The following is a 13,868-nucleotide window of genomic DNA, read 5'->3' on the forward strand; positions in this document are numbered from 1 at the left end:
AAAATACATCAAAATGTAAATCCAAATATGTAGGCTAATTTCTGAAGCGGAAGACTTTTTTGTTTTGTTTTATTTAATAGTTTTAATTATTAATTTTGGGGACATTTTAGTGCTACGTTCGTTTTAGACTTTCACCAGAACTAACTTTACTTGTCTGACATTTCTAATCAGCTCTTTTTTTTAATGTAAACCACTCATATTCAAACTTAAAATAAACACGATTTGGTTTTATTTTATATTAGCGCGCTTGACCTCGCACGTTTATGAATTACACATACGTTCGGCTCCACTGTATTTCTGTATTTTTTCATAAAAAAAAAAAAAAAAACATTTTAGCTACGGCAGATGGCGATGTCAACACTACCAGAAACCCCGTTCAAGAGCTCCACGAGTTTACCGCCCTTCAAACACCACAGAAGAAGAAGCAGAGGAGTGTTGCGCCCCCTGCCGGCAGACCGCGTCAGCGCCTGCTCCGTCTCACACACACACAGGCGCTCGATGACAGACGGGGAGGGGGAAGCGGAGAGAAGTAAGCCCCGGATCCATCTTCAAGAGAGAAAATAGGAAAGAAAGACCGCGTCCCACTTTTATTTCGTTTTTAGCGGCACCTTTCCGACTTATAGACGTTAGGGAGCCCGTGGAGGGGCTGTGTCACTGTCTGTAGGATGTCCCGACATGAAGGTAGGTGCGAAAAAACCGCCGATCGCTGCGTCGTTGCCTTGAATTGTAGGCCAGTGCTGACCCGCGGGGTTGCCATGTTTTCAATTCAAATGCACTGGGAAAGAGTCATCATGGCGGCCGCCGTCAATTTTGCAACCTTTTATGCGCTTACGCCGCCTCGGTAGCGCACGGGGCGTTTTCTGCGAGCCGCTTGGTGTGATATTGAGCTGGGCCTGTGTGCTAGGCCGGGCCTGCTGCGGCTCGCTCGGCCGCGGGACCGAGGTTGAGTGTGTTCCCGCAGGTAGCCCGTGGAGAGGTCAGGGCTTCGGTTGGGCCTGATTTAAGACACGTATTTTTAAAGCTTTCTGCTTTAAGCTACCCTGCCCTGCTGTAATGCCGACCGAGGGCCTGCTCTCCGCCGGTTTAGCGGCTGTGGAGCCCAGTCCGACCGCTCTGGAGCTCTTCTTAGTGTGCGTCTCTGTGTGTGCGAGCCGTCTTGAGTCATGTCATGTTTCAGGCCAGCACAAGTGAATGACTTGCACGTCTGGATTTAGCATTAGCCGGTGTCAGTGAAGCCATAGCTGTGATTGCTTACGAATCTTGCTCTATTATTTCTGGAAACGCGTTTTTATTTTTAGCTCCCTTTGTGAAGAAGGCATTCGGTATTTAACCAGTGCGTTTGGATACAAGGAAGAGATTCAGAATTCAACTTCTGGCTTAATCATGTGGCTTCAAACACATTTGTCCTGTTAAAAGTCACTTTGGGTGCACTTAAGTGCACTTAAAAGACGGCAGAACCTCAGGGACGACTGTCAGTTTAAAACTAATAAGATGGTAATACTTAAAAAATGAATAGCTAACCACTGACTGACATTGCTTTGAAATGTCTTGGGTCTGTCATAGTTTGTCATTAAATCATTACCACACCGTTTTAGACACCGTACTGTGGTAAAACTCTTACTGGACACTGTAAAACGTTTTTTTTTAGTTTTACCATGGTATTTCCTTTTGTAGTGGGTCGTTTTGGGAATCTTGCCATGGATACTGCCTTTCTCTCTTTTTAGCCTTACTAGAAGTCCTGTGTTTATATAGGCTAGTACTGTGATTATTTTAGATGGTAACAATACCATACTTTTTTGATGTGATTGATGATACTGAAAAAAGAGTGCTTAAGTTTATGTCCAATACTAATCCTAGGGCATTGTATTTAATATATAATTCCAATAATGTCCAAATTCTTGGTCATTTTAGACGTTTAAGTGCTTGTTTTTCATGTACGATCCAAATCTGGATGAGCCGCCTGCTTAGACAGCATATCTGTGCATCATATGTGCTTGTGATCCCCAAATATGCTGTCTGGGTTGGCAGCTCGCTGGGTTTCAAGACGGCGACTGTCACCTGCCTGTGAATGAAGACCGCTTGCATATGCGTCTAGTTTCTCTGCAAACGGCACATGGTGCTCGAGAGCAGCTTTCAATCAGAGGATCCTAGTGCTGTGTGACACCTCCGATAATTATTGGTATAATATCTGGATTGGTGATGGCTGCTCAGCTCTTTGATTCAAGCTCGGTGGCGGAATCGTTCTGACGGATTCTCTAATTAATGCTTAACTTTGGCTTAGATTGATATACAGTAGATATTTAAGATATGACCAGACGAGTCCATGCTTAAGGAGTCCCCTTGGGTGGTGAACGTACCTCAGCCGTGTGTGAAAGTTTCGGAGAGGGAGTTAAAAGCCCAAATAGAAGTTAATTGTAATTTTACAGTATTTGGACCACAAAAGTAAACCTAATACTATACTGTTACATGAAAAAGTTCTGGTTGAATCTTGACGCTGCTGTATCAACACTTTGAACTTGATCGGTCAGAATTTAAATTCAGAACTGTCTGTTTTAGAAATGTTTCATTGAAAGTCTAAATAGGTGATGTCATGTGACCCACCCCACTTTTGCATAAAGCAAAATTTGTATTTGTGGTATGCGAGGCTGAGATCCTACCCGATGAATCCAGTGTCTTGTGCTCAGCGCTTTAGTACATGATAAACGTTTTCCCGACAGGGTTTCTCCAGGTCCTTAAAAAGTCTTAAATTTGATTTGATAAAACCCCGCAGCCGTCCCGTCCCTTGCTCGTCACGCTGCCTCGTCTGGGTCATGGCACCGATGTTGGAGTGAGAAGTGAACTCACAAACTCTGAACTGGGAAATAAGCGAGTCAATGAAGGAAGGCTCCTCGAGCTCACTTGTAGCCGTGGTGCTGTTTCGGTTCTCTCGGGAGACGCGTCCACTGCAGCGCAGACAGGTTCTTGACATCACGTTTGCTCTGTTACTCTTGGTTAGTCGGAGGTCTTTCAGGTGCTTGGTAGGACAAGTTGCTATGATGCACTTTAGGTTAATTGCATCTGGATCTAAACGTGATCTGACACAAACGGGCGAGACGGACAGAGACTTGCAGCACAACTTTGCCATTATAATTAAAGTGGCAGGGCTGGGGGTTCGCAGTGTGTCATGGACTTGTTTGAAGTTCATAATACTGCTGTGATTTGAGTTTGAGTAGTGTTGGTAACCGCTTACAATGCAGTCCCCGTTAGTTGTTATTTTGATTAGGGCTGCTTGATTATGACAAAAATCATGATTTTTTTCCACAGTCCTCAACAGGAATACAGACCACTGTCACTTTCAGCCAAATGGATCCAATTTATTGTTACAAGCATATTTTCATTTAGTTTATGTTTATTTACTACATAACTGACAAGGATTTCTGAAGGATCACCAGGTGCTGCCTTCTGACACGTTTTTTTGCGTGTATCTGATTATTACTTGAGTTGAAAGTTCTGTTCCATCTCTGAGGACTTCCCAAGAAGTTCTTTATGCTCTTTTTAAAACATTAGTACATTTATTCCTTTTCTTTGTTAGGTTCATTAAATAATATTAAAGTGCCCCTGTTATGGGTTATGAATGGTTCATATTTTGGTTTTGGGACTTGACACGCATGCAAGGTCAAAAAACACTTCCATTGTCTTACAGTATGCATTTATTTTTACCTGGTTTGTTCAATGATTTTTTTTTTTTCAAGCCCCTCCAGTGATTGGTCGATTTCATTTCAAGTAGGGATGTTAAGTTCACTTATTTCTCCGATGTTTGTTCGTTCACCGATTATTAACGGTCAACCAATAAGATTATTTTCAATTAGAATTGAATTATATGAATAAGCACCTGTGACCCGTTTAAAATACTAATATTTCTTTTCCATTAATTAATTTTATGTGTAATATGACTATCGCCCAACCCTAGCGAAGATTCACACGGTCATATCGTAAATATATCTTTTACTTAAGTCAAGAAAATAAAAGAAATACTGCGACATGTAGCCTAGTATCCAGAGTTTCGGTTCATTTCTGCATGAACGGAGATGATAAAGCGAGCTTTTAAAATCCTGATAATCTTATTACTAGTAGTTGTTTCTTATGTTATCAAAAAAAAAACACCTTTTTTTTTTTTGTTTTAGCCTAAATGAATTTGTTTTGGCTTATTTATATACGTTAGCTATAGCTTATTGCATTTCTTTTCTGCATACTGACAAATTGAAAGCATTTGTTGCGGAGGAAATTAAAATAGTCGCTGTAAACATTTAATGTTCGCATTAGGCCTATTTCTGAATTAAATAATAAAAAACACATTTAACTACGTTTAACTAATTGTATTAATCGATTGTAACTTGAAGCAGTGTTTGTGGGCTTTTAAAGCTCCTGAAGCAGCACCCAGTGGCAAAGAACGCATTTGCATTTTCATAAAAGATCAGGAAGTGGGCAGGAAATAATCTAATGTGTCATTATGACATCAACATGAAACGGCTTGGAGCACGTTTCATTCACTTAGAGCTGTTACACACTGCATGAAAGAGCATTTTCAAAAATCCATATTGGCAGTTTAAAACTACTTCACTAAAACCTTATTGAAGTGAACAAACCGATTAATAAACGCTTTAGCATTTTTCGTCATTTGTTCATGGTAAGAAATTTTGAGCGTCTGTAGTTCAAAACTACTCTTCACTACTTTTCTCCTAGCCGCTAGGTTTCCTGACATGTTTTTAGAACTATTTTTGACTCTGCGCTGTCTTTGAATCGCAGCACTTTTGGCCAGAGATGGTGTCTCTGATGGATTGCTTTAAAGGAGAATGAATCCGAAGGTGTGAAGCAGTTCTGTAAGGTTAAAGGTCAGCTGACAACCAATAACGCGCAATGCACGCTTGATTAAATATTCATACTTTGTACCGTCACGGAAACTTTCGCAAGCTGAATACTTTCAATGTTTAATGGAAAGCGTTGACCGCAAACATTTCTGTTCTACTTAGTTTTTGTCTTTTGATTTCTGAGGCCCGTTTCACGAGCGATCCGTTTGCCGTTCTTCTGCAGGCCGTGTGTTTGGTATGCATGTGGTGCAGAAGCAGCACGGGCCCTTTGTGCTGCACAAACGTAGCATTTATCCACTATTTTAATGTTGTTGTCGTGGGTGCTTTTTCAGTATTGAGATTCTATGCAATACTGTATTTCACCTACTTCAAATGCAGTGTATTATTTAGTGCCTTTGACTTCTACTGTAGTCACGATCAATGTAGGGTGACCATACGTGCCATTTTACCAGGACAGGCCAGGATTTCTATATTGCATCGCTTTACTTTTTTGTTCAGCCGTTATCAGCTTTTATATTGGCAATGAAACATTTAACAAGCCACATTGTTTCAATCCCGGTATGCGTCTAACCAACTATTAGCAAAAGTATTTCTATATAAATTTTCTTGCGACCTCACTTGCAGTATTATGACAAAATGCTATGGGTCCCAATTCGACTTGGTCTTCTTCATCTGAACGGGCTGAAATTGCTTGAATGTGTAAGTTGCAGATTTTAACTTTCACTCTATGGTGGTTGAACTTAACAACTAATCTGTGAATCACATCTGTGCCGAACCAAGGGGACCGGTGTTTTTATATATACGTATTCGGTTATCTCAAGCTCTAAAATACTCAAAAAAAACATCAAACTTTTGGAATACTCAAATTTAATATTAGCTTCAGATATTGTGGTGGACCATAATAAAAGACATTGGAGTCGAAGGCATTGAGAACCACTAAATGGATTGTTTTTTGTTGTTGTTGAAATTCATAGAAAGCCCATTCCACGTTTTTCTTTGGAGATCTTGGTCTCGTGGTTCAGTTTGAATGTGTAGCTCGGTTTGTTTGCAGGACTCTGCTGTGAAAAGACCGCAGAGGTCATTTGGCAGGTCAGAAAGGAAAACGCTAGTTATAACTGCGCCAAACCTCATTTCTAACCCAAAGACATCTGAAACCACAATATCAGACTAAAGATGTGGCCAGTACTGAACAATGAACATCTGCATACTTCCTCTCGGGGTCTAAGAGGCTATCTGATTCAGTCTTACAGGCAAACATTTGATTATTTGAATCTGGACTTAATTCCCTGTGTTAATTTGTCCCAGCAGCAGTTTCTCTGTCTAGTGTATTATATCTACTGGATGTGTGTTAGACTTGACGACGTATCCTAATTCACATGCTACCTGTACTAATAATCAAAAAACAGGAAATCAATGGCTTCCGGCGACTGTTTGCAACTCACTATTTAGCATCTAAACCTAAAATTGAACTAAAGAGATGTCAGAGAGGAGTGAACATTGCTATTTTTGTATTTAATTGACTAGTTGACCATTGTGACCCACACCTGACAGCAGTAATGGATTGATATATTGGCCGACCAAATAAAAAAAAACCATGATTTAACATCTTTTTGATTTACAGATTTATTGTTTAGCTTTTGTTCATTTAGATTTAAATTCATTTGCGAACTTCTCGAAACACTTTAACTTTACTGAAGAGGCCAAAACCTAATCTAATCTAGTAGTTAGGTGTTTTAATGAATTTGAGTAGGTTCACACCCGATGTAAATATTCGTCGAAATTATTATTCTAGTCTGGATCTGTCCTTTTCACCACTGCTTATTTTTCCAATTTGAAGTACTGCCACATAAAACTCCACGCGGTCACCTAAATATGAGCTACTGATAATGAAATCTGCTCGAACACCGTTTTACGCAGGCCTGGTTCCAGAATTATATAATTAGGGTGCTTCAGAAATTAGAGAGTGTGCTTTGGCCTCAATGCACATACACTTTCACATGTTTTTTTTCCGTCCATTGCACTTTCGAGTGTGAATCTTGCATTAATATAGAGGATGTCATTCCCCTAACTTTAAGCATGTATATGTTTTTAAATCCTCAATGGATTATATAATATATCCTAGAAAGCACACAAAGAGCGCTCCCTTTAAAATCACAACACTATATCGGTTTTACTCACAAGTTTATGGTAAATATCTGCTTTATTGCAACGTACAGTAGAACTGGATAAGACCTAATAGCTTCCTTTTCTTAACCTTTGATTATATTATGCGCAGTCTTAGTTTGAGAGTTACAATATGTGCTATGTCCTTATTCATCTGTATGATGGTTTAAAATGACCGTCTTAAGTCCACTGTCCAGTTGATAAAGACGTCTAGTGGTTGATGCTGTTCTCCTATTTCAATTTTTTTGGACGCAAAGAAACTAACTAGGCAAACCTTGCCTGTGATCGATGCGGTCGGGGTCTTCATAGGGGCTTCTGCTGTTGTTCTGAGTTGAATGCCTCCGTGTTCTCCCGCAGGTGTGAGCTGTGATGCGTGTTTAAAAGGGAACTTCAGAGGGCGCCGATACAAGTGTTTAATTTGCTACGACTACGACCTTTGTGCATCTTGCTACGAAAGTGGAGCCACAACAACTAGACACACCACGGAGCACCCAATGCAGTGCATACTAACCAGGGTAGACTTTGGTAAGCTGTGATGTCCAGACTTTTCACTCTTTATAAAGTACTAGAACGGTCAATTCTAAAAATACATTGTGTAGCGTCTGTGTGTGTGTGCGTGTGTGCGTGTCTTTCACAGAAATGATGAAAGATGGTTATTGAAGTGTTGTATCTGACTTTTGTCTGAACTCTCTGCAGACTTGTATTATGGGGGGGAGGCGTTCTCAGTAGAGCAGCCTCAGTCATTTACTTGTCCTTACTGTGGTAAAATGGGCTACACGGAAACATCTCTACAGGAGCACGTGACCTCGGAGCACGCAGAGACCTCTACAGAGGTGGTGAGTACACACGCAGAGATAGAGGGATGTAGCAGATGACTGCAATGTAATGATAAATGCTTGCTTTCTGTTCTGGTAGTAGTAGTAGTAGTAGTAGTAGTAATCTTTACTCACATTGTCCTTCAATTCTACTAATATGTGCAGCTCCTGATCGGTTTGGTGTGCTAGTTACAGACACGCTGACCACAAAGTGTTTTCCAGTGTTATTTATTTTCAAAATGAAACCCGTGCTTCATAACCACACACCTTGTGTGCCATACCAGTTTTTTTGAGGAATGCATTGTTCAATTCAGACTCTGTGAATCCCCTTTTAGACTCGTTTTAGCTGAAATCCATCAAGTGCCAACAGCTCAATCACGTTCTGTCACTTTGTACCTTCTAATATTAGCTTTAATTTGAACGAAAACCACGAATAAGCATATTTCCCCGCTATGTGAGGGGGTTACATCAATTCATTATTAATGTGTGTGTATTCTGTTTCAGATTTGCCCAATCTGTGCAGCTTTGCCTGGTGGCGACCCCAATCATGTGACAGATGACTTTGCTGCTCATCTCACACTCGAACACAGAGCACCTAGAGATTTAATATCCTTTTATCTTAATCTGTGTGTATCTGTCTCATACATGTACGCATTGTTTCAATATAAAACCCTTCTTTAAGATTTTACACTTTTCACATTGGTTCTGCTTATGAATAATGACTGTGTGTACAAATGTAAAGATTCGTTTCATAGACCGGACTGACTTTTCACACGGTTTGTTTCACTACGAATTGAACTTCACATTTTTTGTATTCCTGCCCATGAGTTGTTGGAACAGCAGCTCACACGCTTTTAGTCTCTTAAAGGGATAGTTGACCCAAACATGAAAATGATGTCTAATTATTCACCTTCTCATGTCATTCTAAACCTGTAAGACCTTAAGAACACAAATGAATCCTTGCCTCCGTTAGATCCTAAGACAATCTAGAGTCAGAAACGTGTATAAAATCTCTTCATTTGCGTTTCAAAGCTAAACCAAGACCTCTCAGGTTTGGGAAAGCGTATGTAATGAGTTTTTGAGCGAACTATCCCTTTAAGAAAGAAATTGATAAAGTGACAGAAAAGCGTGGAGCAATAAAATCAAGACACATTTGTGACACGTTCTCAACCGATTGCTCCTTAACCAGCATGTGCACGATGAGAGCAGCGGCGTACGGCACGTCCGTCGGATGTTCCACCCTGGACGGGGACTGGGCGGTCCGCGGGCACGCCGGACTAACATGCACTTTACCAGCAGCTCCACTGGTGGGCTCTCCTCTTCACAGAGCTCCTCCTACTCTCCAAGCAATAGGGAAGCCATGGACCCCATAGCAGGTGTGCCATACAGGCCTTCGCTAAACCGGCTGACGGACAGTGCTGTTTTGAATGTCTTCTCACACACCTTTTTTCTTTTCTCTCCGCTGTATCACCAGAGCTGCTCTCTCAGCTGTCGGGTGTGCGGCGCTCTGCAGGAGGACAGCTGAACTCTTCTGGCCCCTCGGCCTCGCAGCTGCAGCAGCTGCAAATGCAGCTTCAGCTGGAGCGCCAGCAGGCACAGGCGGCACGCCAGCAGCTGGAGACGGCCCGTAACGCTACACGCCAACGCAGCAACCCTAGCAACATCAGCGCCAGCATCCCGCCGCCCAGCACCGCCACAAACACAGCCATGACTGAGAGCAACCCGCTGGCCTCCCACAGCTCCCAGTTTCTTCTCACACGGTACGATTCGGACACAGCCATGCACTCAAGATGGCGTTAGGTCACCCAAAAATGAAAACGAGCTTGTGTTTTACTCGCCCGCAAGGCATCCTAGGTGTATTCCCCAATCTGAGTTATTAAAAATTACATAATGGCTCAAATACCAGGAGTTTGACCAGATCGAACGTTAGTCAATCATGTTGCCTGATTTATTTTAATTCTCTCCTCTCATAAATAGTGTCTGAAAGGGAAACTCCAACAAATGCGTAATCAGTGAGACAACAAACAATTGTGCCGATGTGTGCGTCTTCAGTAAATCATGACACAACTGTTTAAACACCAAAATCTGGCTTAAAGTCTACCAAAAAAAATTTGTACAGTATGCGTGCTTATCAAAATAACAACAATAAAAGACCATTTAAAATACTAAATCATTTTAAGTAATATCACACTTTTTTTTGTTAATGTTGACGGCACGATTTAGCAATAAATCTCCGTAAAACCCTTCATTTTATCACATTTTAAAAGGTTAATGAAACCGTTCAAATATGATGCATTGATGCCGAAAAATCCAGAATTGATACATTTTTTACGTTTTATTTGCTGAATCCTTCGGTTATTAACAAAGCAATTTAAAGTGAAATGAAATGGTGTGAAATAGATTTTGTAGGTTAGCATTTGCCCATCTAACTCCACCAGGTTGAACGAGCCGAAAATGTCGGAGGCAGAACGGCAGGCGCTGGAGAGCGAGCGCGCGGACCGCAGCCTGTTCGTGCAGGAGCTGCTGCTGTCCACACTAATGCGAGAAGAGAGCTCGTCTTCCGACGAGGACGAAAGGCGAGACTTTGCTGACTTCGGCGCCATGGGCTGCGTGGACATCATGCCTTTAGACGTGGCTCTGGAGAGCCTCAACCTGAAGGAGAGCTCCACAGGCAAGGAGCCTCCACCACCTCCTCTTTGATGATATCCCACCACAACGCAGACAATGTCCTCTGTGCTGTAACTGCCAATGACGGTGGGCAAAAAACACAGCTCTCTCTAATTTTTTTTTTTTCTTTTTTTTTTTTTTTTCTTTTCTTTTTTTGGTGATTGTAATTTCAGGTCTGTCACCTTTGTTACATTGTATAAATCCATGAAAGGAGAGCGAGAAGAAAAAAAAAATCAAAATACATCAGAACAGGCGTGTGAGAGAGTGAGAGAAACCGAGAGACACATAAATGGAACGAGAGAGAGAGAGAGAGAAAATAAGAAATATAAATATATAAATAAATATATATAAGTTGATAATCAATTCCACATAACTAATTTTTTTCCTTTAGCAGGTGAGCGTAGGTATCTGTGGCAGACCTCTGCTTCCTGTGTCTTGCAAAAGGCTCTCCTTATAAATACTCCACATTCAAAAACTGAAGAGGAAACAAGAGACCTTCTCTAATGAAGCTGCTGTGTGTATTTATGAATATTAATGAATAAAAAGTGCTTGGATGGTTTACCATAACTACTGCATGAGGTTATTTGCAGCGTGCATGATTTTTAATGACCTTGTCATTAAAAAGGCAAAATATCCCAAAGCTTTCTTTAACTTTTTTTTGTTTGTTTTTTTTACTTTTTTTCCCAGGGTTACTTGAACGGAGCCCATTTGAAATGGGTCAGATATCTACAAATTTAGGATTTTCGTTTTCTTTGGTTAATATGGAAATCGGTGGCAAAATTGAAACCCGCAGTAGCTTCGCAAGAAAAAACCGCTAAGCGCTTGCGTCACCCGGCTCCAGTCTGCCCCTCCTCATCCTCGATGCTGTAGAGCGCAACAGTGACCGCACACAGCGTTTTTTCCCATTCATTTTCTCCATAAGGAAGCCAAAAACTAAACGGACCGGTTCCAACCTGAATCACGACCTACCATATGCAATTTTAATGTGCGTTTCAAAATAAAAAGGTAGAGGGTAGCGTACCTTGATTCACCGATGGATTAAACCGCTGGCGTAATTCAATTAAATTTGATGAAAACGTTACGTATTTGTGTGTTCCGGTGCATTTGAGGTGGACCGAAAAAGCTGGTCGAAGTTGTCTTTTAGGTTTGCATCCGCTGCCGTAATTTAACGCCGAAGCAGTTTGAGGAAGTTATCAATTCTGTTCACGTCAAGAGTTTGGTTCGATTTTTGCACGCGATTTTGTATGTTTAGACCGATGCGTGAGAACGGGCTGAATAAAAATGCTAATCCGAACCGCAAACGTGTACAAACGTGGCCAGCGCAACGGAAGAAGAAAAGTAAATACATAAATGGTCACATTGATGGCGTCCGGAGGCTCGCGTAGGTCACATTTACGGCTGCTGATTTAAAACTAAATGGTTCATCGGCGAAAATGATTGCCTTTGATGTGAACTGGCATTGACTTGTTTGTAATGGGCTAGCCGTTACACAACTCGGCTTTCTCTATGGAGTAAGCAAATGGGATTTTTACTTTCCAAAGCGCACTGTTGAGCTCTACCGGGCGTTCAAACGGTCTGCCCTAAGTGGCCGAGGCAAATTAACACCATAAAAAATGTCTTGTCGCCTTCGAGAAAAAGAACATCCAGGTATCGACGAAAGATAACCTGCTTTATACCATTTTAACTAGACGTCGATGTCTTCGTGTCTGTGTAAGCACCAGATCTACTCTCTAACTTATGCACCTGTACAAACCAGTTAGGCTCTCCATTGTCATCTCGCTCTGCTCCTCACCTTTCTGCTTTAGTACGCTTGGAAGCCCTCTCTCTTCATCGGTAAAAGGAGGGTGCCAGATTTGCCACGCTACAGGTTTTATGTTAAACTTCTCAAGAGTGACATGCTTACATACTCTCTGCTAATAGACAGCACCTTCTATTTATTCAGGGTTGTTTCATTTTCTTTTCTTTTTTCTTTTTAATCTCTTTTAAGCTTTGTGATTGATCATGCCACCTCCATGCCTATACTCTTATCCTCTATGTAAAATACAATGAGATGTATATGGAATTTGTGCGTTAACTTTCATAATGGATCTAGGACATGGGCAGACTTTCTTTTTTTAATGTAAATTTAGAATACTACAATAAAAACGGCGCACAGCTTTTGATGAAAACCAAACCCCATCCTCTCACTCTGACTGTGGTGTGAATACTAGTCGCATCGACCTACCGTACGAGTGTGTTTCTGCACGCATACGCGTTCGAAAAAAACCGAGTCCGTGCCATAAATAGAAGGAAAAGTGGATTTTTGATGCCGCTTGCCCACACAAAATTTACCTCCATGGGTGCTGCGGTTTGTTTGCAAAACTGTATAAAAGGATTTCTACTTTTTAAAATGTATAAATAAGCACGTAATCTGGGTATTTTAAGTGTTAGTCGCTATGCACACTTTTTCTTACTATTAAACAGCAGAATCGGGCATAAGTAGGCAAACCTTTTTTTTTTGGACAAACTGGTAGTTTTGCCCTAAACTCAAATTGGTTCTAAAGAGACTAGTTTACCCAGAAATGGATGGGTTTCTTCTTTTGAGACATCGTACGCTCGCCAAATCAGTCCTCTGCAGTGAATGGGTGCCGTCAGAATCGGAAATGATAAAGATGACAATAATGCACGTGATACCCAGTTGACGTCTTAAGAAAAAAAAAAAGTTATGTTTGTCATGAATCCATCAAGAAAGTCGTTTTTAACTTCAGACCGCCTCGTCTGGCCAAAAATACGAGTGTAGAAAACGTACGGTCCTGTCTATAAACAGTGCTGGGAAGATTACTTGTACCATACTGATAAAGAAAATATGCTCAGTTGGTTGTTCTTAACGTGAAATGCATTAAACGTTAATTGAACTGGCATGAAGGAGGTCTGGCTGGCAGAAGGTTTGCGTATTCCCTGCATTGCGTGTACTGTTGATGAGATCTAAATCACGATGAGAAGATATAAAAACGTGAAGTTTAGTGCATTTTAGTGTAGTTGAAAGGCATTGAGTAACCCACTCAAAAAATTGAGTTAAAGTGTTAAACTCTTCTACATTTTTTTTGTAAATTGTTTAATAATACTAAAGTAACTTATTTTAAAATGTAATCTAATTACAAGTACTTCATCCATCTACATGTAATCAGTTACCACCCAGCACTGTCTATATTGCGTCCACCAGGAAAAAAATGTCTTGTCTGAATCATGAGAGAAATACGCTTTACGGCTTTTTGACTGGAGGAAGTGTTAAGTTATTATAAACACGCATCATTTTGCTTCACGAGACATTAATTGATGGACTGGAGTCGTGCGATTGCTTGTGAATTATTGTTATGATGACACTCACTGCAGAGGA

The 13,868-nt window shown here is 40.9% G+C and overlaps 1 protein-coding gene across 3 annotated transcripts; it reads left to right on the forward strand.

Annotated features, from left to right (window-relative positions):
* Positions 1–462: 462 nt before the first annotated feature.
* Positions 463–11,059, forward strand: kcmf1 (potassium channel modulatory factor 1). 3 transcript variants are annotated; one of them, XR_006250994.1, is made up of 8 exons: positions 463–681; positions 7,368–7,535; positions 7,707–7,846; positions 8,330–8,431; positions 9,024–9,201; positions 9,300–9,585; positions 10,264–10,579; positions 10,884–11,059. XR_006250994.1 is itself a non-coding variant. In XM_043239406.1 (7 exons), exons 1-7 carry the CDS (start codon positions 666–668, stop codon positions 10,523–10,525), a joined length of 1,152 nt encoding a protein of 383 aa, XP_043095341.1. In that variant the 5' UTR covers positions 463–665; the 3' UTR covers positions 10,526–11,059. The 3 variants fall into 3 exon arrangements, 1 of the variants encoding a protein (XP_043095341.1); XR_006250993.1 differs by having other exon boundaries at positions 10,887–11,059; XM_043239406.1 differs by having other exon boundaries at positions 10,264–11,059.
* Positions 11,060–13,868: the final 2,809 nt, after the last annotated feature.

The sequence above is a fragment of the Puntigrus tetrazona genome, chromosome 5 (genome assembly GCF_018831695.1).
Source record: "Puntigrus tetrazona isolate hp1 chromosome 5, ASM1883169v1, whole genome shotgun sequence".
Lineage (NCBI taxonomy): Eukaryota > Metazoa > Chordata > Actinopteri > Cypriniformes > Cyprinidae > Puntigrus > Puntigrus tetrazona.

What these genes read in the sequence shown, in the direction of transcription:
- kcmf1 (XM_043239406.1), top strand. An exon ending in ACAGAGCACCTAGAGATTTA is followed by an intron (nt 8,432 to 9,023) that starts ATATCCTTTTAT and finishes CAGCATGTGCAC; the next exon opens with GATGAGAGCAGCGGCGTACG. An exon ending in AGCCATGGACCCCATAGCAG is followed by an intron (nt 9,202 to 9,299) that starts GTGTGCCATACA and finishes CTGTATCACCAG; the next exon opens with AGCTGCTCTCTCAGCTGTCG.